The following is a 24,690-nucleotide window of genomic DNA, read 5'->3' on the forward strand; positions in this document are numbered from 1 at the left end:
TGCAAAATTTGGCCATTCTAGCTATTAAATTAAAGGATTAAATGGCGGAAAAAATTGGCGTGGGCTCCCGTGCAATTTTCTCCGCCAGAGTAGGAAAGCCAGTGACTGAAGGGCAGATATTAATAGCCTGGAGAGGGTCGACGGTTATTGCCCCCCCCCCCCCCCCCGGCTAAAAACATCTGCCCCCAGCCACCCCAGAAAAGGCACATCTGGAAGATGCGCCTATTCTGGCACTTGGCCACTCTCTTCCCATTCCCGTGTAGCTGTGGGATATGGGGTAATGAAGGGCTAATGTCACCTTGCTATTGTAAGGTGACATTAAGCCAGATTAATAATGGAGAGGCGTCAATTATGACACCTATCCATTATTAATCCAATAGTCTGAAATGGTTAAAAAAAACACAAACAGATTCTTAAAAAATATTTTAATGAAATAAAAACACAGGTTGTTTGAATATTTTATTATTCTGGTAATCCACCTGAAGACCCTCGCTCTGTGACAAAGAAAAAATAATAAACCAACAATATACATACCTTCCGAGGATCTGTCACGTCCCACGATGTAAATCCATCTGAAGGGGTTAATTTTTTTTACAGCCAGGAGCTCTACTATAATGCAGCTGTGTTCCTGACTGTAAAACCCCAGCGAATTAATGGAAACTAGGTCAATGACCTGTAGTTACCTTCATTCGCAGTGAGGCGCCCTCTGCTGGATGTCCTTCGAGCGTGGGGAAAAAATCAGAAAAGTTCCCAGGCTCGAGTTCATATGAGGACAACGAGCAGAGGGCGCCTCGACGCGAATGAAGGTAACTACAGGTCATTGACCTAGTTTCCATTCATTTGCTGGGGTTTTACTCCCTGTCCTGGCCACACCTTGTACTGTATGAGCAGTCACGTGGGAGGTGGAGCTGCATATTCATGACTGTAATCGGCGGCCCCACGTGACCGCATACAGTAGAAGGTGCGGCCAGGAGAGGAAGCAGCGACAGCCAACGAGGGAGCTGGGTGAGTATTTTCAGAACAGCGGGGGGGCGCACAGGGGGTGGGGACATGGACCTTTATTTTATACACGAAAAACCACAAAAAAATGGATTATTCATATCTTCTCTGCAGCAAACACTGCTGCACAGAAGATATGAATCGCGGTTTCGGCACCATGTGGGGGGGACAGCGCTTACTGGAGCGCTGTCTCCTGCACAGCACACGGACTGCACACGGACTTTAATGGGTCCGTGTAATCCGTGCGCTCCCACGAACACTGCCATGTCTCCGTGTTTGGCACACGGAGACACGGTCCGCAAAAAATCAATGACATCTGCACAGATGCATTGATTTTAATGTGTGTACGTGTGTCACCTCACGTACCGGAGCCACTGACGTGTGAAACCGGCCTTATACGGCGGGTATATCCCAAATTCCATATTTTATATGGAAAAGTTGGGGGTCGTCTTATACGCCCAGTCGTCTTATACACCAGAAAATACGGGTAATTATAAATCTAATTATTATTAATAATTCTATTTATATATTATTTTTAAAAGTTTATTGAACTTAAATATATTTGTCAGGTCCCTAGCTGCCATGGGAAAGCAAACGCTGTAGATGTTATGGTTCCAACTGAGGGACCTTTGTGCTGCCGAGAACAATAATTTTTTTAAATATTTTATTTGATATACTAGCATTTTGCTCCTTTGTTTGGTGTTTGGCACCTATTTAGACTGTCAGATTATCAAGAAATGAGCAAGTGTACATGCATCATGAATGTGCACCTCATTGGAGTCTTGTATCTGAAGAGCTCTTGTAACAAGTCACACTGGTGTTTAAAACGGCTGAGTGCAATGCGATAAAAAATCGTATTGCACTCGGACCAATGTTAACATATGGGGCCGCTCCCAGCAGCCGACTTTTTGTCGGCCATTTTTCTCGGTCCGAGACAATCGCAGCGTGCTGCGATTGTCTCGGACCGAGGAGAACTCTCGGCTCACTCGCACCCATATAAGCCTATGGGTGCGAGTGAGACAGCGCACACCACTCGGATGTTATAAGCGGACCCCAGCAATGGAGGAGATGGAGGAATTCATTTCTCCGCCTCCTCCGCAGCTGTGCTCCGATCCTCCCTGTGCAAGAGAATCGGAGCACAGACGCATGACACTCGGCTCCTGCTCTGCTGCGAGCAGGAGCCGAGTGTTATTAGCATATCGCATCCGATTATCTCTCATCGGATGCAATACGCCAGTGTGACGCCGGCCTTAAGGTTAAAAATATTTCCCTCAAAGGCCAAAAAACTATATGGTGGTGATTGAGAAATTAAAAGAGTTTTCCATTGACATCCATTTTCTATTTACCTACTGTTTGTGAGATACATTTGGCTACTGGTGCATGAATCAACTAGAAGGCTCCATACACCGCACCCACACCAAAAACATTTCTTTTGGCATACCCTGGATCAATATACTGTACATACCCTTCATTTTGCTGATTCGAATAGCATAGTACACTATTCTAAAGAGAAGTATACACTAAGAAAAGTATTTTTTTTCCGAAAAGGTTCTATTGACAACGTGTTATTGCATGCCCATACAGTGGATTACGTCACCACTTTTTGGCAGAGGCTGATGATATAAAAATTCTCCGAAAATATATCTCCGGCAGAAGGGTCAAACAATGAGTACGGAGGCTTATCAGTTAGGGTATGTGCACACATAGAATGGACCTCTGCGGATTTTTCCGCAGCGGATTTTAGAAATCCGCAGGTAAACGGCACTGCGTTTTACCTGCGGATTTACTGCAGTTTTTATGCGGATTTTGTGCAGATTCCCCTGCGGTTTTACACCAGCGGATTCCTATTGAGGAGCAGGTGTAAACCGCAGCGGAATCTGCACAAAGAAGTGACATGCTGAGGAATGTAAACCGCTGCGGTCCGTGTGTTTTTTTTCGCAGCATGGGCACAGCGGTTTCTGTTTTCCATAGGTTTACATGGTACTGTAAACTCATGGGAAACTGCTGCGGACCCACAGCTGCAGATCCGCTGCGGATCCGCAGCCACATCCGCAACCTGTGCACATAGCCTTAGGTAACACTTCATTAATCCTGCTCTCTAGTTCCGGATGAAGAGGTGGCTGTGAAGGTTTCCGTTACTGTGAATGGAAAATGTGCAAACTGCCAGGTGTACTCACTGTAAATGATTTTATTTTTCCAGCTGCAAAACAATTGCTGATACTTTTCACGGGCGACAGCAGTGGTATTGTGAAAAAATGGAAACAAAATGATCTGTCTCCCTTTACCTACAGGTACATTCTATATTTCTATGTTGAAGAAAAGTCATATACACATTGCTATTCCGACTTGAATATCTTGAAGTGATGAGTGAACGTGCTCAGATAATGTCTTATCCGACCACGCTCAGGTATTATCTGAGCATCTGGCCGTGCTCGTATATTATGTTCAAGTCCCCGCAGCTGCATGATTTCTGACTGTTAGACAGATTTATCTTTAGTACATGCTTAATAGAGATAGTCAGGCCGGGATCACACACAGCAAGATATGTCCGAGTCTCACAGGTTAAAACCAAGCTCTGGCGCCAGCACTCCGGAGCGGAGCATGCGGTCACATAGCAATATGGAGCGCCCCCAGACACAGGGCCACAGGTTACTCGGTACCGGTCCTCTCTGTCTCAGTTCTGGGGTTGCCACGGTGGCTGGACACGGTCCGTGACCCTGCTAAGGGGTGTCCAATAAAAGGGGTGATGGTAGTTTGTCAAGGTTTCGTGACGCCACCTGTGGTATTCGGCCAGTGAGACCGACGCTGCTTGGGGTCCACTGGGGTGATGTTATGGCAGCTAGATGGTATACCTTCCCACAGGTGAAGTGTGTCCCCGGGGCTTCCTGATAATGTAGATGGCGATGGTGTGAGGTGCAGACAATAACGAGGACACAAGGTTGCAGTCTCTACATCCAGAGTTCCCTTTGCAGGTGGAAATCGTGGCCTACCACTAGCGCCTGTGTGTTGTAGTGCTTCCCTGCTGAGCATTCGGGATAGTCCTCACAACTTCTGTTCTCGTTCGTTCCAGTTCTTTCTAGTTCTTTCTATTCTCCGTCCCCCAGGTTTGTTATGGCTAGGACGCACCCGTTTGATGGGAAGGCTCGGAGCTCTTCCGGGACCCTAGAGATGCCCCTCTCCACGCGTTGCCCCCTATGTCTGCTTAGGTGATGTAAAAAAGACAGACAACCTATAATTAACTGTCCTGCGGTATTTGAAGTAAGGCATAAAGTCAGTTACTTCCTCGGTGTTCCGGGCACCGGCTATGCGCCTCAGTAGGATGTTGCCGTTCTCCGGGCACGACGTCTAACGGTTCACCCATAGATATCGGTAGCGGGTGCAATATCCCCTTCATGGCGTAAAGTGTTGCCACATCAATCTCGGCAGCGGGAGACCGGTTATAAATAGGATGGGGAGCGGTCGCTGGAGCTGGATCAGCCGGTGGGGCAGGGTCGTTTTTGGTACCTGCGTCTGATGTGGTTCCACCGATGTCGATTGACTCCGCTGACGGGGACGCTGGAGTCTGCTGCAGCTCTGACCACGGCTCTCCCTGGGCGATCTTCTAGCACAGCTCAGACTTCCATTCCTTCGCCATCGCCGACCCCACGTCTGGAGTCAGGTGGTTCGATGCCTCCTCCGGCAGCTCCAAGAAGTCCGGATCCTCTGGTGGCGACAAGCCCTGGTTCAGCTCCGCTGGGCTGCAGTGACCCTGGGTCACTTCGTCGTGGGGCAGGCACCCGCTGGTCGGCATCTCTGCTCCTTGGTCTGCGGTGACACTCACACGCTGCTCCTCCATTTTCTGGGGTTTGAGCTCCTGCATTCCTGAGCTCGTCATCCTGTAGCTGTAGTCGGAGAGGGCGGTCGTCACTTTTGGCGCCTCTTTGGCAGTCTCCTCCCATGTCACGCCCTGCTTCTTCTTCTCCTGCTCTCCTCGTGGCGCGGCAATGGCGGCGGTTTTGGTGAGAATCTTGGCGGCAATAAATCACAGTTCAAACACGTTTCAATCACAGTTCCAAGGCACACATGACCCAATTCTTCAGGCCTAAGTACGATCCTGTTCGTGACGCCAAGTTGGAGCGCCCCCAGACACAGGGCCACAGGTTACTCGGTACCGGTCCTCTCTCTCTCAGTTCTGGGGTTGTCATGGTGGCTGGACCCGGTCCGTGACCCTGCTAAGGGGCGTCCAATAAAAGGGCTGATGGTAGTTTGTCAAGGTTTCGTGACGCCACCTGTGGTATTCAGCCAGTGAGACCGACGCTGCTTGGGGTCCACTGGGGTGATGTTATGGCAGCTAGATGGTATACCTTCCCACAGGTGAAGTGTTTCCCCAGGTCTTACCGATAATGTAGATGGCGATGGTGTGAGGTGCAGTCAATAACGAGGACACAAGGTTGCAGTCTCTTTACCTCTTTACTGAAGGCTTCAGGATCCGCAATCCAGAGCACGGTTAACAGGGCTGTCTGAGACCGGACGGTCCGAAGGCACCTCCAGAGTTCCCTTTGCAGGTGGAAATCATGGCCTACCACTAGCGCCTGTGTGTTGTAGTGCTTCCCTGCTGAGCATTCTGGATAGTCCTCACAACTTCTGTTCTCGTTTGTTCCAATTCTTTCTAGTTCTTTCTATTCTCCGTCCTCCAGGTTTGTTATGGCTAGGACGCACCCGTTTGAGGGGAAGGCTCGGAGCTCTTCCGGGACCCTAGAGATGCCCCTCTCCACGCGTTGCCCCCTATGTCTGCTTAGGTGATGTAAGGTAGACAGACAACCTATAATTAACTGTCCTGCGGTATTTAAAGTAAGGCATAAAGTCAGTTACTTCCTCGGTGTTCCGGGCACCGGCTACGCGCCTCAGTAGGATGTTGCCGTTCTCCGGGCACGACTCCTACTGGCTCTCCTTTGTGCCTTGATCTCGTTTCTCACTGTCCACAATATCCTTCGCTTCATGTCCTTTCTTTGGATGCCGCCGCAGATAGCGCAGGTGCGGCTCCGTAACGTTCTATCCTTGTCGCTAGGTGCCTGCCAGGTTCCCACGCCTGAAAGGGACCCCCCTGAATCTTCCCCCGCAACATTCCCTGCCACGGGATGTTGCCTGAACAAAACCCAGTCAGCTTCTCACTAACTTCCTATCCAACCCCTAGTTTTACCAGTGTGAGGAGTGGCCTAATAAATAAAACCCTTTGCTCCCCCTAGTGGCCGGAGTGTGAAGTGTAATATGTTCTGGTGATACCTGGTCAGATGAACTACTTTAGTGCCATCAGACGTACCATCACTCCCCTTAGCGGCAGAGCGACATTACTGCAATGACCAGGTCTCTGGGGCGCTGCAAATACATGGAGCTATGCGCTCCGCTCCGGAGTGCAGATGCTCGCTGTAGTGTGACTCCGGCCTTACTCACCAAAAATAAAACAAAAAATCAGCAAAAACTAAGCAAAACCTTTTTCTTATTGTTTTACATGTGTGAAAAAATTCTAAGAGAAATGACAAGCTGCAGATTTAAAAACACTGCAGTCTTCAAATTCTGTGTGATTTCAGAAATCTCATAGGTTTTGCTGTTACTGTAAAACACATCTTTTCTGCAGAAAAAAAAACACAGCAAAAATCACAGCAAAAACGCTGCATATGAACAAAGCCCTAAGGTTTGTTTGTTTTTTTATCTGCCTTAGGCCGGGGTCACACTAGCGAGTTTTACCGACGTATGAGAGGCGCAAAAACAACGCATTGCACACGGACTAATGATTCTCTGTGGGGCAGCTCATATCTGCCATATATTTCATAGCTGTATTTTACGGGCATAGAAACTCGAAGTCGCAGCATGCTGCGTTTTTTCAGCGTATTGCGCAAAAAATACACCAATGAAAGTCAATGGGGGCGAGAAAAATACGGATTACACACGGACCAGCAGTGTGACTTGCGAGAAATACGCCAGACATCTCCAGGTGCCAGGAAATGTGCCAAGCCCTCAATCAGGAAGCTGATACATGCTAATTAGCTGAAAAAGCCAGACAGATATCCCGGAAGTCTGGCGCTCGGTTCCACGGAGTTGCAAGCAGCATGGCAAACCTCATCAATGTGGATATGCTCCTGGTCCTGGTACAGGAAAGGCCCGAGATTTGGGACCAACAGGATGCCAATTATGCCAACCAGGCTAGGAAAGAGGCTGCTTGGAGGAGCATTTGTGGGATCCTTTTCCCAAATTTTGACCAGCGGTCACGTGAGGGACAGAGTCAACTAAGTAAGTACACTCCTGATTATCAACTATTTCATATTGCAAACTGCAGTAAGAATAATATTTTTTCACAATTATTATTTATGTTAGCCTGATTTTATATGTGTATTGCAGCATTTATGTAATGGTGTTGGACACGATAAAGGGGTTACGTACAGCATTTATAGATGTTGCCTACAGTTAGCAAATTGACAATGACAGACTGGTCTAGAGGGGACAGGACCCTGTTCTTGTGTACTTACATTCTATGGTGTCCCCCTTTTATGGGATAGTGGTATTTGTGTGTTTATTTTGCTAATTGCAGGTATTAAGTTAGAAATGCAGCTTAGAATAGGGCCTAGTAAAATCTGTGTAATCACTGACACCTTGTGTTACCAATCTGTACAATGTCCTTAGACATTATTTTCTTCTCTGCCATTATAGTGGAAGATGTTATGAGACGTTGGAGAAGCATTTGGGACCAGTACAGAAGAGAAAGGCAGCAGCGGTCCAGGAGTGGCTCATCTGCTCCTGCCAAACGAAAATACATTTATTTTGACCGGCTGTTCTTTCTGGATCCCATTATGGATCTCAGACCGTAAGTACAAACCTCACATCACAATACACATATGTTAGGAATGGTCATAGATCATTGTATTTTTTTAATTTTGTAATCTTTTTCAAATTATAGAACTCAATCCAACCTCACTGAGAAGGAGACAACAGGTTCAGATTCAGAGGCACTCATAGATCCTGTTGGTGAAGGAGAAGAGGTGGCTGGACCATCTACGGCTCCTTCTAGGATTCTCCCTCTGGATCCATCTTCGGATGCCCCTCAGGTTTCTCATCCACCTGGTCCTGATGTTGCAGCACCACCCACAGATGCCCCAGCTTCACAGATGCCCAAGGATACTGGCCACAGCAGCAGCCCAACTGTTCCTCTTGAGGCCTCACCACAGCCTGCTGTGACCTCACGCCGTGGCCGCAGAAGGAGAGAGCTTACTGCAAGTGTAGGCAAGCTAAGTGGGCCTATACCTCAACCCTATCCCCAACAGAACCCACCAATGTCAACTAATTACCCAATGGCATCCTTACACCAACCTTACCAATATGGCCACTTGTCGTAGACCCAGTGTTGGAGGCTGGACCCAACCTGGATTTGGACGACATGGTCATATTGGTGGGGGTTATGACACACACGACTTATATTATCGTCATGTTGCCCATAGTATGAACCCTTATGGCCAGTACTCAAGTGGTCAATCTGAGCAGGGCCAGATTTTTGGGCAGGCCCAACAGAGAGCACAACAACAGGGTGAAGGGCAATTGGGACAACAAAGGCCACACGAGCAGAAACCTGAACTGCCGCCATCACCTCCACCAACATATCATAATCTCTAAAAAAGTTGTTTTTGTTGTTGCAAATTGTGTGTGATATACACACAATTTAATAATCTGCTGTGATAGCAAAGTGTTTTTTTTTGTTTATTATTTTTCTCTGGCAAAGTTTTATTGTCCACAAAACACATATGCTGGCAATATGTTTAATGAAAGTTTAAAATTGGCTAAAACAATCATTTATAAAAACTATTTTTGAAGCCAAATTTTTTGTGTTTCTCAAATCATTATGACATCATAGCCAATCATTATGTTCATTTAAAGCTAATAATTAAGTCAAAGCAACACATATAGTTCAGTAATTCAATGTTGAATTTTATATATATAGAATATGAATAATCAAAACAGTTACAACTGAGATACAGCATAATCCTGCCAGGGAGTAGCACCCTGAGGAGAAACAAAATAATTTGTGTAAATATCCCTCACTTTTAGGCCCGAAAGGGGACGCCACCGAGGAGGGCCATGTGGTGTAGGACTACCCACATTATTAGTCAACATGTCTTGAACACTTTCTGCTGAGGAGCAATCATGATGTCGCGTAAAATTGTGTAAAACAACACACACTTTTATTACTTCGTTGACATTAGCCTCACTCAGCTGAATGGCAGACTGGAGGACATGCCATTTGCCACACAGAATCCTGAAGGTGCACTCCACCAGTCGCCACGCCCTGGAAAGCCTCAAATTAAACTCCCGCTGCCAGAGGTCCAGGTTGCGCTGGGGATAAGGCCTCATCACATGCCTCGTCAATTGGAAAGCCTCTTCTCCCACAAAAGCATATGGCACGGCTTCAGCATTAGAGCCTGGGAGTTGTCGTGATGTGGGGAGGTCAAACTGATTTTCACGTAGTCGCTGACCCATAATGGACAAATTGAAGACCCTAGAGTCCCGAGTTCGGCGGCTTACGCACCCTGATATGTTTCCCATCCAGGGCTCCGATGCAGTGAGGGAATTGGCAAGTGACATTAAATCCATGGGCTATTTTGAGCCAATCATCCATTTTTGGCTCAGGCATGACAAGTTCATGGAGTTTTGACCCTATTTCCATACATGTTGAACGCACAATGCCAGAAATAGGGGATCGTCCAATGAGAAACTCCAGATGTAGGCCGCCATGGGATAATCCAGTTGACAGGAAGCTGAAAGTACAGACAATCCAGTTGACAGGAAGCTGAAAGTACAGACCAAATAAGATTAGCTAAGTTAAAAACAAAAAAAAACAGAGTTAAAAACAAAACAGTATAAATGTAAAAAGGCAGGATTAACAGTGTAACTTGCCAAATCTTCACTGGGTATGTAATTGAACATTGTAAATACATATTTTATATCAGCTTTGTGTCTAATTTACACATATAATTTTATGGAGCTGCTAAGAAACAACATAAAAAACAAAAAAAAATCAACATACGTACAGTATGTGAGGATTGTGAATACATACCGTAAGGTAAGGAGAAGATGCTCCTCTGCGGATATGCATTTTCACATCCTGGTGTCCAGAAATGTTATTCCTGGATGTACTGTCTCCAACAAGATGTCAAAGGTTGGTATTGTCATTCAACAGTAAAGAAAAAATTTGTCAGGATGTGCCCGCTAGCTCTATACAGCCTCTGAAAATGTTCTCTACTGACGCATTGTCTCAAAAGTGGATGCACCCACATTCTTCTCCTCCTTCGCGGATCCACTATCACGGGGTATGGCTGGCCAAAGTGACGAGACAACACCCAGTTAAATAACACCTGCTGAGTTGGGGTGAAATGCAGCAGCTCAGACATGTTGCCAACATAACAATACACCAACAGATGCACACCCACAAAATGGCCAGATGGGAGTGTGCCACCTGTTGTAGAGGAGGGTTGGTGATGATGATTAATATAAAATTCAGGCCTGAAAACCGTTAAATGTCAATTTCTTCTTGTGGGAGGTAAGGCTTCTTTCACACTAGCGTCGTTACGGGTCCGTCGCTAAGTGAAAATGTGCCACGATGTGGGCAGCAGATGCAGTTTTTCAACGCATCCGCTGGCCAATCTAAAGTCCAGGGAGGAGGGGTCGGAGTCCCGGCCGCGCATGCGCGGTAAAAAATGGCGGATGCGATGGACAAAAAAAGTTCACTTGAACGTTTTTTTGTGACGACGGTCCACCAAAACTCGACGCATCCAGTGCACGACAGCAATACAAGTCTATGGGCAAAAAAAGCATCCTGCGAGCACATTTGCAGGATCCGTTTTTTGCCCAAAATGACAGATTGCGACGGATTGCTAAAAACGCAAGTGTGAAAGTAGCCTAACACACAACCCTTTCATTTTTTCTTTGGGCAGTTGGTTATTTGCCATCTGTAGAGCCTAGGAAGCTTGCATTTAGTTTGTGCTCATCTGTGCATTTGTGTTTTGTGCCTGAATGCAAAGAATATACAATTATATTGTACAACTGTATATAACAACACAGGAAAAGCTCTGTTTGTACTGAAGTCATGTGTCACTGCTTCTCACTGGGCCTGATCTCAGTTTGCCTACTTTACCTAGTCTTTAGTACATTTCTATGTGACTTACATGATATACCGTATATTATTATATTTTGACATTATAAGTCTGCTCATACAGCAAAGAATCGTACAACATGGAAGACACCAGACCAGAAAGAAGAGGACTGCGATGTCTTCTACAGAAACAAGTGGCAGAACAGAACAAGAGGCCTCAATCCAGGACTCAACGGCCAGGGACTGCAGGCATATTGAGAAAGGGCATAATATTAAATAATCAGAGACCCTCTACCTGTCAGGAAAAGTTCTGTGGATATACAAAGTAAGATTTTAATTTCTGCTTTAAACTACATTAGGCATTTCTATATTTGTAATAACCTTACAATAAAATGATTCCACCTAGTAATATGAACATCAAATGCCCTTTAGTGGTATAGAAGGGTAAATAAAAATTCTCATTCCCATGTATCTTCATCCTGCTCCCATATGTTCTCCCATCATGACCCATGTGTTTCCATCCTGCCCCCATATGTTCTCCCATCCTGGCCCAATACATATCTTCCCATCCTGGCCCATTTCTCCATCCTGCCCCACCATATGTCTTCATCCTGCCCACCCGCCATATGTCTACATCCTGTTCCCCGATAAGTCATATGTCTGCATCCTGCCCCCATATATGTCCTCTCATCCTGGCCTGATATGTCTCCATCCTGACTCCATATGTTCTCTCATTCTGGCACCATATGTCTCCAAATTGGGAGCCAGGATAACCAAGCCACCCGGAACCCTGGGGACCGGGCCCCCCTTCCTTACCAGGCCCCATACCTGTATACTGAATATATTTACAGATATTCAAAAAAGAGAAAACAAAGACTTAAATGGCTACTTTAAAAACAAAAGTTATGATTGAACAAAAATACAAGGCAAAAATTTCCATTTAAATATAAATAGATGCACACTGGCGCTCCACTGAATGAAAGAGAGGAGGGAGGAAGCTGCTGGTGAAATGACAGGGTCTGTGTAACACCCTGTCGGTATAGTGGAAACTGTTAAATATAGGCTTGTCACCTGCGCTATGGAGTAATGCTCCTGTGTTAGAGTCTATACATTAGAAGTATATACAGAGACAGCACTCTGTGTGCAAATAAACGTTTTAACCATGTAATAGTGCACTTACTGGTTGTCGAGATAGAGGTGGCTTGAGATGTCGAGATGTGTTAGTCCTCTTCAAATGAATCAGTGTAACCGGCTCCGCAACACAGGACCGTGAAGCTGGGGGGTAGTGCGATAGCTTGCTTCCCCCAGAGAGGCCCTCCTTGCCGGGCGCCGGGAGGAGGCAGGAACCGCCAACTTCTAGCGTGCCCCGGCCGGAAGCAACGCTGAAGCGGTGGCGGAGTGTGAAAGGGGCGTGGCGGGTAATGTGACATCACATAGCTAATGGGCGGGCGCATATAGGGATATCTAATCCAACGCGTTTCGAAGGATACGATCCTTCTTCGTCAGGGCTGGAGTTCCCCATGAAGCGTTTGGACACCCGCCCCCTTTAGTGGAAGCCTGCCTAGGTAACCTGTATAGTGGGACCTACAGATGGTATACTAGTTTGAATGCAGAGCAGCATATACATTGAGCATAAATATAAGACCTCAGTTGGAGTGCATAAAGCTGTGTGGGGTATGTTGAAAAAAGGCCATTTGCCATTTGATCTTATGAAAAAAGTGAATTTAATCATTTTTATGCTGTCCTGTCTGTATATTCTCTTTTGCATCCCCCCTGCCCAGGAGATGTGCTCTGATCAGACCATTTTCCTGCTCGGTCAGACACAGCCATTACACAGTACATTTTTTTCCCAAAGTCTATTATTAAAATAAACTTTATTCATGGGAAAACCTCTTTGAAGTCAAAATTGTGAGTTAGATCATGCAAATCATTACATTTTTAGCTGGAATAATTAGAATTAAATATTCCTGCATCTAGACAAAGTTGATATGTCCAGTGTCTGTGGATATGGATGTTCCAGGAGAATCTTGATCTTAGATGTTTAGTGATCTGATTCCTGCTATTGTGCCGCCTCCCAGTAAAAGTTGATGTACTAGAAGTGTCTTTTTCTCTCTTACACTTGGTACATTAAATGACCGTTCTGAGGAGTGAATGAAAAGAACATAAGGGAGATCTGTAAGAAATAATGACAGCAATGTGACAATGTGTTTTTTATAATGATTGAAAAGTTTGTCAAGTTATGCATCACCTAGAAAAAGTAAATGTTTAATTGTGGACAACCTCCTTAATCGGTAAGTAGCAGTGGCGTACCACTAATATTGGAAGCCCACGCGGGCATTATGTGGCTTTTGAGTTGATGGGGCCCGGTGACAGTGCTGGAGCCTTCATGCCTGGCATTGTACTTTCAACAGTATTGGCATCCTGGATGCCAATACTGTAGAAAGAACTTATAGAACAGGGAACCAACAGCTCCCCTTATATCATTCTCTCTGCACGTCTCTGACATCTCAGCCCAAGTGGGTGCGATGATGCCACTACACCTGCCCACTGTGCATAGCTGTGCAGAGCTTCAGAATACATGAGACTGGAGCCGCGGGGAGGTGAGTTTTTTTTTTAATCAATGGTGGCCATTGTAATGTATGGAGGGTTCTGTTGGGGCAGGTCTATGTGGGCCATTATGCAGTTTGCAGGAATGCGTGGGGTCATTACATAGTTTGGAGAGTTATGTGGGGGGCCTGTTATGATCTGGTGGCCTAGGAGCAGCATGAGACAGACTCTGGAGAAGGTGGTCCCTGTACTGACCGCAAACCCTGAACCTAGCAGCGCAACTAGAAGTAGCCGTGGGGGGTACCTAACACTCCCTAGACCCCTCGACACAGCCTAAGATCTAACTACCCCTAAAGACAGAAACAGGAAACCTATCTTGCCTCAGAGAAAATCCCCAAAGGATAGATAGCCCCCCACAAATATTGACTGTGAGAGGAGAGAGAAATAACATACGCAGATATGAAATCAGATTTTAGCATAGGAGGCCATACTAGCTAAAAAGAAAGAATAGAACAGAGTACTATGCGGTCAGTATAAAAACACTAGAAAATATCCACCGCAGAAAATACGGATCACCACATCTGACTAAAGAGATGGGGGGTATATCTGCATCTCCAGAGAAATAGCTAGGCAGCAGAAAATCCTTCACAGACTAAGCTGGACAAGACAAAAACATGAAAATGCACAGAACTATAAGGTCCACAGCAGGTGGACAGCAAAAACAAAGCCAGGACTTATCTTTGTAGAAAAACACAGCAAACTGGAGAGACCAGCAGGGAAGTGAATCCTCCAAAAACAATGGACAACTGGCACTGACTAAAGGATCCTGCAAAGCTATATACCCCAGTCAGTCCTGCAATTAGTAGATACACCTGTCCACTCCTGCAGTCCAGGCACAACTGCATTACCCTCTACAACCACCGGAGGGAGCCCAAAAGCTGAATTCACAACAGGGGCCATTATACAGTTTGCAGGGCTAAGTGTGGGACACGATACAGTTTGGAGGGCTATGTTTGAAACATGTTTTATACAGTTTGAAGGGCTATTTTATAGCTTTCCTGGTCTATATGTAGACCATTGTACTGCTTGGAGGGCTATGTAGAAAGCCATTATATTGTGTGCGGGCCATTATCTTATGTGGAGGGTTGTGTTGGAGCCAACATACTGTGTGGAGGGTTGTATAGTGGCCATTATACTGTATGGAGGACTACTATACTGTATGGAGAGCTGTGTTGGGGTTCATTGTGGGGGTATCATACCTTGCAGGGGCTGTACAGTAGGGTCATCATACTGTCGGTGTAGAGGGTAATGTGTAGGAATTCACTGTAGAGGTATTATACTGTGTTTGGGGGGGGCACTTTTGTTAGCATCATAATTTATGGGGGCCATGAAATGGGTATACTAATGCATAGGAAAACTAAGGGCCTCAATAGGAGGAAGATTACTTTAAAAGGGCTGAAAAGTTATTAGATATGCTCTTCTGTGATTCTGCTGAATAAGTTTTTTGTGAGAGGCCCAATTAGGACTTCTTCTATGGGGCCCCATGATTTCTGTCTACGCCCCTGGTTAGTATTATGCATAGAGTATGCAATTTGGTAATTCTGACCTTACTAAAAGAGTACTTTCTATATGTGTACTATTCTTCCACGCCTCTTTAAGAAGCTGGCGGCGAACCGCGCCTCAGGGTGAGGGGACACCGAGCAGACCACTGTGGCCATAATTCACCAGTAATCTAACCTTTATCAGTATAAGTACAATAGGTTTAGCACCCAGTATACAGTCTAATTACAGTTATAGTATTATTACATTTGGTTTTTAAGTTCTATGAGATTGCAATTGATATTGTCTTATGTTTACTGATTGACCGGTCTCTGGCTGTGCCCACAATTGAGGGGGTGATTATATAGAGGTGTTGTTTACATAAAGTCTTATATTTCTGAGCATTCTTTACCACTTTATAGCTATCATGTGTGAGTTTTTTTCCCCATTGTCATTATCATTATTAATATTTTAATACAACATTCCCCTCATCTTCTGCTTGGTGTCCCTTGACAGCATTTTGCTTTTTTATACCTTGTTTTTTAATATTATACTGCATATTTAATAAAGTTTATTTTAAATAGTAACTGCATTGGATCTCATTTTCTCCCACATGTACTACATTTATGGGAGTCCTTTTTGTTGAACTTTGTTAAAGTGCCTTCCTTATTTTGGACGATTTTGATTTACTATACAAAATACCAATTAAACCATATACAGTGAGTAGGAAGAATTAATATTAATTAACCCCTTTACCCAGGTAGGGACTGGGGCTGAAATTCAATTCTCTGCTCGCCCCTTCTGTACCGCGTTGCTATCTCCGTGTAAGACCTTGGCTTGTTTCATGTCCCCTTCATTACCTGGGACACCTGTGTTGTTGTTCAGTATTGCTGCGCTGTGTTTGCAACCTCCTTTCCTTAACCAGCACCCCCTGGTGGAGGTTGCTCTATACTGCACTGCAGCAGCACATTACATATATGACAGAAAATACTTAAGTGACAGCAGTCTAAAAACTGCACCCCACAAGGTGTTTAAAACCACATTCAAGAAGTTCATTAACCCTTCAAGTACTTAACAGGAATAAATGGAATGTGGAAGGAAACAAATTATATTTTTTTCCACTAAAATTTTACTTTAAGTCACAATTTTTTTTATTTTCACAAGGGTAACAGAAGAAATAAGACCATAAAATTTGTTGTTCAATTTTTCCTGAGTACGCTGATGCCCCATATGTGGGGGAAAACCACTGTTTAAGTGCATGGCAGGGCTCGGAAGGGAAGGAGCACTGTCTGACTTTTTCAACACAAAATTGGCTGGAATTGAAAGTACTGTTTTGGCGCACGGCAGGACTCAGAAGGGAAGGAGTAATGTTTTGGAATGCAGAATTTGATGTAATGGTCTGCGGACATCATGTCACATTGGGAGAATCCCTAGAGCTGATGATGTTCCTAAACAGTGGAAACACCCCACTAGTGACCCTATATTATAATTGATCTAGTGTTTTCCTGGTATGTGAATTTTGTGGAGGCATAGGTGACTTTTGTAGTGTATGTTAGGTTTGCATATGTGAGTAGTGTAGAATGAATCAGGTTGGCATAGGAGTTGTGTGGTTTACATCGGGTAGTCATATGTGAGTTGTGTAAGTCATAAAAAATGTATTAGGTCATGAATGATTTTTAGATTCTGAAACAGTATTTCATACACCGACTAGGTTTGTCAGGGCAGGTGTCACATTGATAAGTGGTATCCTTTCGAATTCCCCTTCTGTAACACACTTTGCACCTTTTTTGCATTCTTTCTGTCTTTGCAGTTTGAGGGACCTCATTGGGGAAATGTTGGCCTGGTACAACACAGGCATTTTCAGTTCTGGAAGTACTGGGGCCTACTCCTTCCTGACTGCCAAATATTAGGGCCTTGATCACTACTTCCTGGAACTGAAGGAAGGTCCCCGTCTGGCCTACACATGGTGATAGCACAAAGGCGTTGTACATTGCCATCTGTACGATGTGCACCACTAGCTTCTTGTTTCACACCTTTGCTTCTCTCATGGCACTGTACGGCTGGAGGACTTGATCAGAGAGATCAACTCCCTCCTTGTTCTTGTTGTACCCCAATACACAGTTTGGTTTGTGGACCCGTGTAGAGGTACCTCGTACAGTGCTGGGGGTGCTGCCATCACAATGTATGGTGGTCAAGAAAAGGACATCCCTCTTGTCCCTGTACTTGACCACCAGCATGTTGTTGCTACATTGGGTTCTGCTCTCACACTTTTTGAGCATCAGCACAATTAGCATTCTAGGGAAGCTTTTCTGATTTTTGCTGACTGTACCACAGGTTGCGGGAGGTCATGCAGAGTGTGACTTGAACAGTGGGACATGGGTATAAAAGTTATCTACATAGAGGTGATAACCTTGATCCAACAGTATGTGCACCAAATCTCAAACAATTTTCCCACTCCCAGAACAAGGGGGCATTCAGGGGGTTGAATCTTGGTGTCCTTCCCTTTATAAACCCTAAACTTGTGAGTGTATCCGAGGTACTCTCGGACAGTTTGTACAGCTTAATTCCATACTTGGCCCTCTTACTGGGCAGACATTGCCGGAATTTGAGCCTTTCCTTGGAGTGGATTAGGGACTCATCCACACAGATATCTCTGGGGGTCGTGCACCTCAGCAAACTTCTTGCTGAAGTGCTCAATGACTAGCCGAACTTTGAAAAGTTGGCCAAAGTTGGGGTCATCTCAGGCCAGACATTGTGCATGATCACTGTAATGCAAGAATTTGTGGATGACCTCAAAGCGTGTCCGTGCCATAGCCATATAGAACACTGGAGTGTTATATAAAATGTCAACACTCCAATATTGCCTAATTTATGGATTCTTCACAATCCCCATGTGAAGAACCAGGCCCCAAAACTTCATCATTTCTATTGCGTCTACAAGGGTCCAGTTGGTAAATGATGAAGTCGGATTTTGGGATAAAAATTACTGTATACAAATTTGTTTGCAAATTTGTTTGCAACACCATGAGATATAGAAAATCTGCAGAGAAAAAGACTTTGAAAAACTCTATTTCTGTGAGGCTGGTGGTGTCAAATTTGATTCCTGATTGCGCCACAAAAGCAGGAATCTGTGACTCAAAATTTTCTGGATGTGAGGTCCATATGGGGTCTGTAACGCTGAGCGCTGATCAGTTTCTGCCCTGGGGCATCTGCATGGTGGTTTGGTATCACTGGAGGAAGAGGAGTCGTAAAAATAAAGGAAGGTGAGATCCTCTCCCTCACTGTCGGCTGGGTTTGGGATGAGCGGAATTACTTTTTTAACATATGTGAGGTTTGTGTGTGCGTACTAAATTTTCTTCACGAGTGTTTGTGAGTCCTTGGTGTAAACTTTTTCTTTTATTTAGAAGAGAAAAATCGAAAAAAAACGTAGAAAGAAAAATATAAAAAATTTGGCAAAATAAAAAACAAACTTGCTAAACGGAATTCAGTAAAAATAAATAATTGCTGAGCACCCGCAAATGACAATAAACCTGATTCAATTTAGTAAAAAATACTGTAGTAGTCAACGATTACTATGGTATATTCGTAATGTCCCTAATCTAAATTATTTTTTGATACTTTTTTTTAAAAAATAAAAAAAATCCAGCAGCTGGAGGTTGATCACTTATGTGTGTCAGTGATCAGCGCTCAACGGCTGTGGGACGCACTAATTCTTTTTTTCTGTGTGGACATTAACTAACTCAATTCAGTAAGAATACCGTAGTAGACTACGATTACTATGGTATATTTTACTGTCCCTAATTATTTTTTGATTCTTTAAAAAAAATTACAACTGGAGGTTGATCACTGATGTCCGTCAGTGATCAGCACTCAACGGCTGCAGGACGCATGGATGATTTTTTTTTTCGCAAGTGCACTAACTCAATTCAGTAAAAAATACAGTAGTAGGCAACGATTATTATTGCGGAATATTTTTAGTGTTGCTAACTAATCCTAACAACTAATCTATTTTTTTCTCTTTACTGACACTAACTCAATTCAGTAAAAAATACTTTAGTAGACAACGATTAGTACGGTATATTTTTACTGTCCCTAATTAATCTATTCCTATCGACTAATCTAAATGAGTTTTTACTTGATTCTTTTTTCACTAGAAAAAACAACAACCGGAGGCCGGGTCAGTGATGTTTGTCACCAACCAGCACTTGACAGCTGTAGAACGCACACAAAGATGTGGTTCAAAAAGGGGATAGAAAATAGAAAGGGGGAAAAATGTCCTTGCCAAAAACAAGCTCTGGTGCTAACCAGTGGTGTACGTCTGATCAGAGGCTTGGCGGCTGCAGGACGCACACACGGAGTGATGCAAAGGGTGGAGGGGATAAAAAAATAGTTTAAAAAAAAGATGTGAAAAACAGCGAGTACGAGTGCGGACCAGTGATTTGTGTCACTGGTCAACTCTCGGCGGCTGCAAGCTGCACGCACGGAGGTGGTGTAAAGCGGAAGGAGAAAAATCATCAGCGATGAAAAAAGTCCTGTTAAACAGCAAGCACAGATGTTGATCAGTGATTTGCATCACTGATCAGTGGTCAGCCGATGCAGGATGCACAAAAAAGAAAACAAATGCTGAAAAACAAGTGATCAAGTAATGATCAACGATCAAGTACTGATCAGCACTTGGCCACAGATGGGAGCAGGGGGATGAGGGGCTGGAGGGAGGATAGTGCATAGAGGTGGATTAGGGAAAGATTGGTGAAGCATCAGGAACTCTTCTTTCATCTTCAGCAGGAGCAGGAACACAGGCAAATAGCAGCAGCAGCAGTGATCCACTTCTGTAGTTCTGCAGTACCACAAGGCCTTGCATGGCATACAGATGGCCAGAATGACCACCCTGTACAATTCTGAAGCTAGAATGGAGAAGTAAAGGTGATCATATGCAGGTCAAAGTGTGTCTGTGCACTCTGATTGGTGCGATCTATGTCATCGTCGATTGCACCAATCAGAGCTGGCTCTGGTGACGCTGTGGTTGCCAGTCACCAGCCTATGATTGATGCTCTTGCAGCACCGATCCTAGGCTGGATATCAGTGTTTTAGGCAATTTGAGAAATGCTGCAATTGGATGTTAAGGACTGAACAGCCAATCACAGCAATCGTAGTTGTGGGAGGGCGTCACCACCCACTGGGATAAAGGTGTCATGTTACCTGCTGTGAGAAACAGCAGGGACATTCATGTGATCACCATGCGATTAGTCACGGTGGTCACATGATTGACATGATAAACATGTACCTCAACGGTCAAGAAGTCCTTCCCGATCATGAAGTACATGTATGACAAATGTCGGGAAGAGGTTAATAATTTAATTACAATAACTGGGTGACAAGAGTCATTTTAATATCTCCATACTGACTTCCTGCAACTTCTGGTTGCTCTGACAAGTGACATAGTAGCATCTCAGAAACGATCAGAAACATATGAAAAACACATTTTATATATATATATATATATATATATATATATATATATATATATATATATATATATATATATATATATAACTAGATTGTCTTTATTTCTAAGGTCACTGTTCACTGACGAAATAGATCTACTGGTCATGGCTGCAGAAAGTGGGGACATTTACCTGTGGGAGTTTGATGACTCCATCTCTGGTCCTTTTCATGATGACAGTTTCTCTCTTGATCCTGAACAGCATCTTATGAAGGTAAATTGGTAAATTGCCCTTTTTGTTATAAATTCAGTTTATTTTTGAATTGCGCTCCCATCTAATCCTATTTCATTGAGTTCTCATTGGTCGAATTATAGAATAATCCGGTGCTCTTCTGAATTGCCACCTACAGACCATGGGAGCCTACATACTGGGAACACTATAAACATATTAGGGTCTCAGGACCCAGAGAAGATTTTGTAAAAAAGAGGAAGTTTAAAATTAAAGGGGATATCCGGGACTTTGTTTAGTGTCTATGCACGAACAAGCAGATAGTTGAGACCTACCTACCTGTTGTTCTCGTCTGCTCCTAAACAAATGTGCTTAGGCACATTTCTTTTTAAGTCCCAGATATCTCCTTTAAAGTTGTTCCAAGTATATAAATGATCCACTATCAATAGTATAGAGCAGTGGTCCCCAACTCTGGTCCTCAAGAGCCACCAACAGGTCATGTTTTCAGGATTTCCTCAGTATTGCACAGGTGATAATTGCATCACCTGCACAGGCAATAAGTCCATCACCTGTGCAATACTAAGGAAATCCTGAAAACATGACCTGTTGGTGGCTCTTGAGGACCGAAGTTGGGGAACACTGGCATAGAGGATAGCTTAATGATTACTGACCGGTGATTGATTCTGTCCACTGAGAACCCCCATGTATACCCAGAATTAGGCTCTGCAGAGCCCCATCTGAGTGGAGCAGAGGTCTATCATGTGCACCTCCTTTTCACTCATCGTCTATGGCACTGGAGATTATCTCCACTCCATGAGCACTTCTGCTCAGTTCAGAAAGGGCTCTGCAAAATCCCATTCTTAGGACTGGTAATAGTCCCAGCAGTTAGACCCCCAGTAATCAATACCTCTAATAAGAGGTTATACCAAACGAAATAATAAGCAAGTTGAATCCGATATAAGCTGTATTTCATCAAAGCTATTTTATGTGAATTCCTATTTTATATAAATTGTATAATTTTAGGCAGTAGCTGTATATTAATTATGATAAACATTTTAAATAGCTATATATATAAACTTAATACATACAATAACAAAACATCAATATGACATATAAAATAATATTTAAACAATGGAATATATTGTATAAGACGTTTAAATTAGATATAAAATAGCACAATATATATTAAAATATATAATGTAAAAATGATTAAATCAATACTATAAGATAAATTAGTATTACATATAGAATATTAGCATATTAATTAAACCTATAAAATAACAATATCATAAGGTCAATAAGTATAAAAGTGAATATTATCTAGTTCTGAAAATTGGACATTTTGCTGAAAAAAAATGCTGTTTCTGATTTGTGAATAAACGTGACATTTTGTTACCTCAGGTTACAATGAAAGAGAACCTTTTGAACCACGAAAAAAGTGACGCATTAATAAACAAGCATCTGGCAGGTGAGAATGATATGGTAGAGAAAATCCCCGGGTTCCCACACAGAAACCAAATACATATTGGCCTCAGTTCATCAAGACTGGCAATCTCGGCACACACCACTTAATGATTCAGGACTCGAAGAGTGCCATGTGCCCCAGTGGGTGCTTTGCTGGGTGTAAGTGGCTTCTTCGAATTGTGCCACAATTTTGCCACTTTTCACAGCTTTTTACACCAAAATTCTTGCATAAAAGATTTGATAAATCGGGCCCATTGTTTTCTTTTGTGAGTATACTGTTAAGCCCAGGATACATGTACCGAATTTGCTGCGGAGTACAGTGGCTTGCCAAAGTATTCACCACTCGTACCTGTGATAGTCTATGGGGCCATTTACATGTCTGAGATTTTTCTCAGACCAATCAGCTTGTGCAAAATGACGCAAATATGTCCGATTTTGATCCCGGTGTCAGATCAGAATCTGCAATGCAAGTCTATGGGTTGGTGAAAAAATGTGACCGCGCTCGGATGGCATGCAAGTGCGTTCCGACTTTCCCTGACTTTCACATAGGAAAAGGTGGAGAAATCTTTTTTTTTCTCCAGGTCCAAACTAAGCCGTCCATCTTTCTCGTACGTGAAAAAAACGGACATCTGAAAGAGGCCTTATTGTGGCGAGTGGTGATCGTAATATAATATTTCGAATAAACATGTCTTGCTCTATTTTTCCCTTTTTATATAGAATGTGTTCAGCATTGTTTGACATGTACTTTTACATTTTTAGGTCTAGCTGTTAAATTAGGACTTCTTGTTACATTTCTTAGGTTTCACCTGCAAGAAGGTGTTAGCTGGTCACTTTAAAGCAGTCACAGCCTTGGTCGTGGTTGGAAGAGAAAGCGGATTCTCCGCTGTATATTTGGTGGGTACATCTCAATGGTTTCCTGGTAGCTTTCCCTCTCCTCATATGATATTTTGCAGGGTTCTAGCAGCACCTCTATCTTGCCATTACTTATTTCCATTATCTTGCTGAGACCACTATTTCCTTATTTGTTTTCCCCATTAGTTGATGCACTTTTGGTGCAGATCTGAAGCAGAATTTTTAATCTGCTTTTTATGGTGTAGAAAAGCTTTTATCCTCCACTTAAACATGCATCGGCATTTTCTTTTACGTTTTTTTTTTCAAGCTATACATAGAGAAAAAGCTTCAATTCCGCACAGTATAACAGCGTCTTCAGATGCACTGAGGATCAAATGAACGGCCCCTTAAAGGGGTTGTCCAGGTTCGAGCGAGACCACACACATCTAGTCGGCATGTGACATGTATGCAAATCGCATATGTGCAGTCCTAAAAATGGAAATTTGCACCTGCCTTGCAGGTAAAAATGGGCTTCCTTACCTCTTGGGCCTCTGTGTGGCACCAGGTTGCACCCATGATATGTTCCCCCTGATTGGAACTCCAACTGTGTACAACCCCTTTAACTAAAATAGCTCATGCTGCAGTGAAATGAAGCACTTGCTGTAAAACTTCTTAGCACATCGGAGCTGATGGCTGAGAGCCACTGAAACATCAATCAATTATTGAGACTCCCATTTATCACCTGTACACAATGGCGCATCTCGCCTATTAAATAGGCAGGGGGTGATGATCACAGTCACAGAGGGCACAACAGAGGACTGGCATCCAGCTGAAATGCATTGCTGCCGCTCAGTCAGAGGCTGGCAGCTGACATTGGCATGTAAGGGCTGTGACATCTTACCCTGCCTATTGCTTGCACGCTCGAGACAGCTGCCTCCTCTGTGCCAGCTACACAACAGGACGCCCCATGTCGTGGGGGTGGAGGAAGGTGAAACGAATATTTTTTTTATGTGTTAATTAAAAAAAGGAGAATGGGGACATGTATACCAGGAAGGGGCCCATGATGGAGGACATATATACCAGAATAGGGAAAATACAGTATATACGAGGAAGGGGCCCTGGATGGGGGACATATATCTCAAATGGGGACATATATACCAGGATGGGGGAGATATATACCAGGATTGGGTATATACTGTATATACCAGGAAGGGGCCCAGGATGGGGGCCATATATACCAAGATGGGGGACATATATACTAGGATGGTGGACATATATAGCAGGAAGTGGCCCAGGATGGGGACATATATACCAGGATGGAGGAGATATATACCAGGAAGGGGATATACAGTATATACGAGGAAGGGGCCCAGGATGGGGGCCATATATACCAAGATGGGGGACATATATACTAGGATGGTGGACATATATAGCAGGATGGGGGAGATCTATACCAGGATTGGGTATATACTGTATATACCAGGAAAGGGGCCCAGGATGGGGGCCATATATACCAAGATGGGG

General features: G+C 43.9%; 1 protein-coding gene across 1 annotated transcript in view; it reads left to right on the forward strand.

Annotated features, from left to right (window-relative positions):
* Window positions 1–3,205: 3,205 nt before the first annotated feature.
* The window catches only part of LOC138673982 (uncharacterized), a 41,670-nt gene continuing 20,185 nt past the window's right edge, over window positions 3,206–24,690 (forward strand). Inside the window, exons 1-5 of the mRNA XM_069761982.1 lie at window positions 3,206–3,290; window positions 11,238–11,438; window positions 20,775–20,916; window positions 22,273–22,339; window positions 23,135–23,229. Of these exons, the coding sequence (XP_069618083.1) occupies window positions 11,254–11,438; window positions 20,775–20,916; window positions 22,273–22,339; window positions 23,135–23,229 (489 nt within the window). The 5' untranslated portion in view covers window positions 3,206–3,290; window positions 11,238–11,253. The remainder of the gene's footprint in view (window positions 3,291–11,237; window positions 11,439–20,774; window positions 20,917–22,272; window positions 22,340–23,134; window positions 23,230–24,690) is intronic.

The sequence above is a fragment of the Ranitomeya imitator genome, chromosome 4 (assembly GCF_032444005.1).
Source record: "Ranitomeya imitator isolate aRanImi1 chromosome 4, aRanImi1.pri, whole genome shotgun sequence".
Lineage (NCBI taxonomy): Eukaryota > Metazoa > Chordata > Amphibia > Anura > Dendrobatidae > Ranitomeya > Ranitomeya imitator.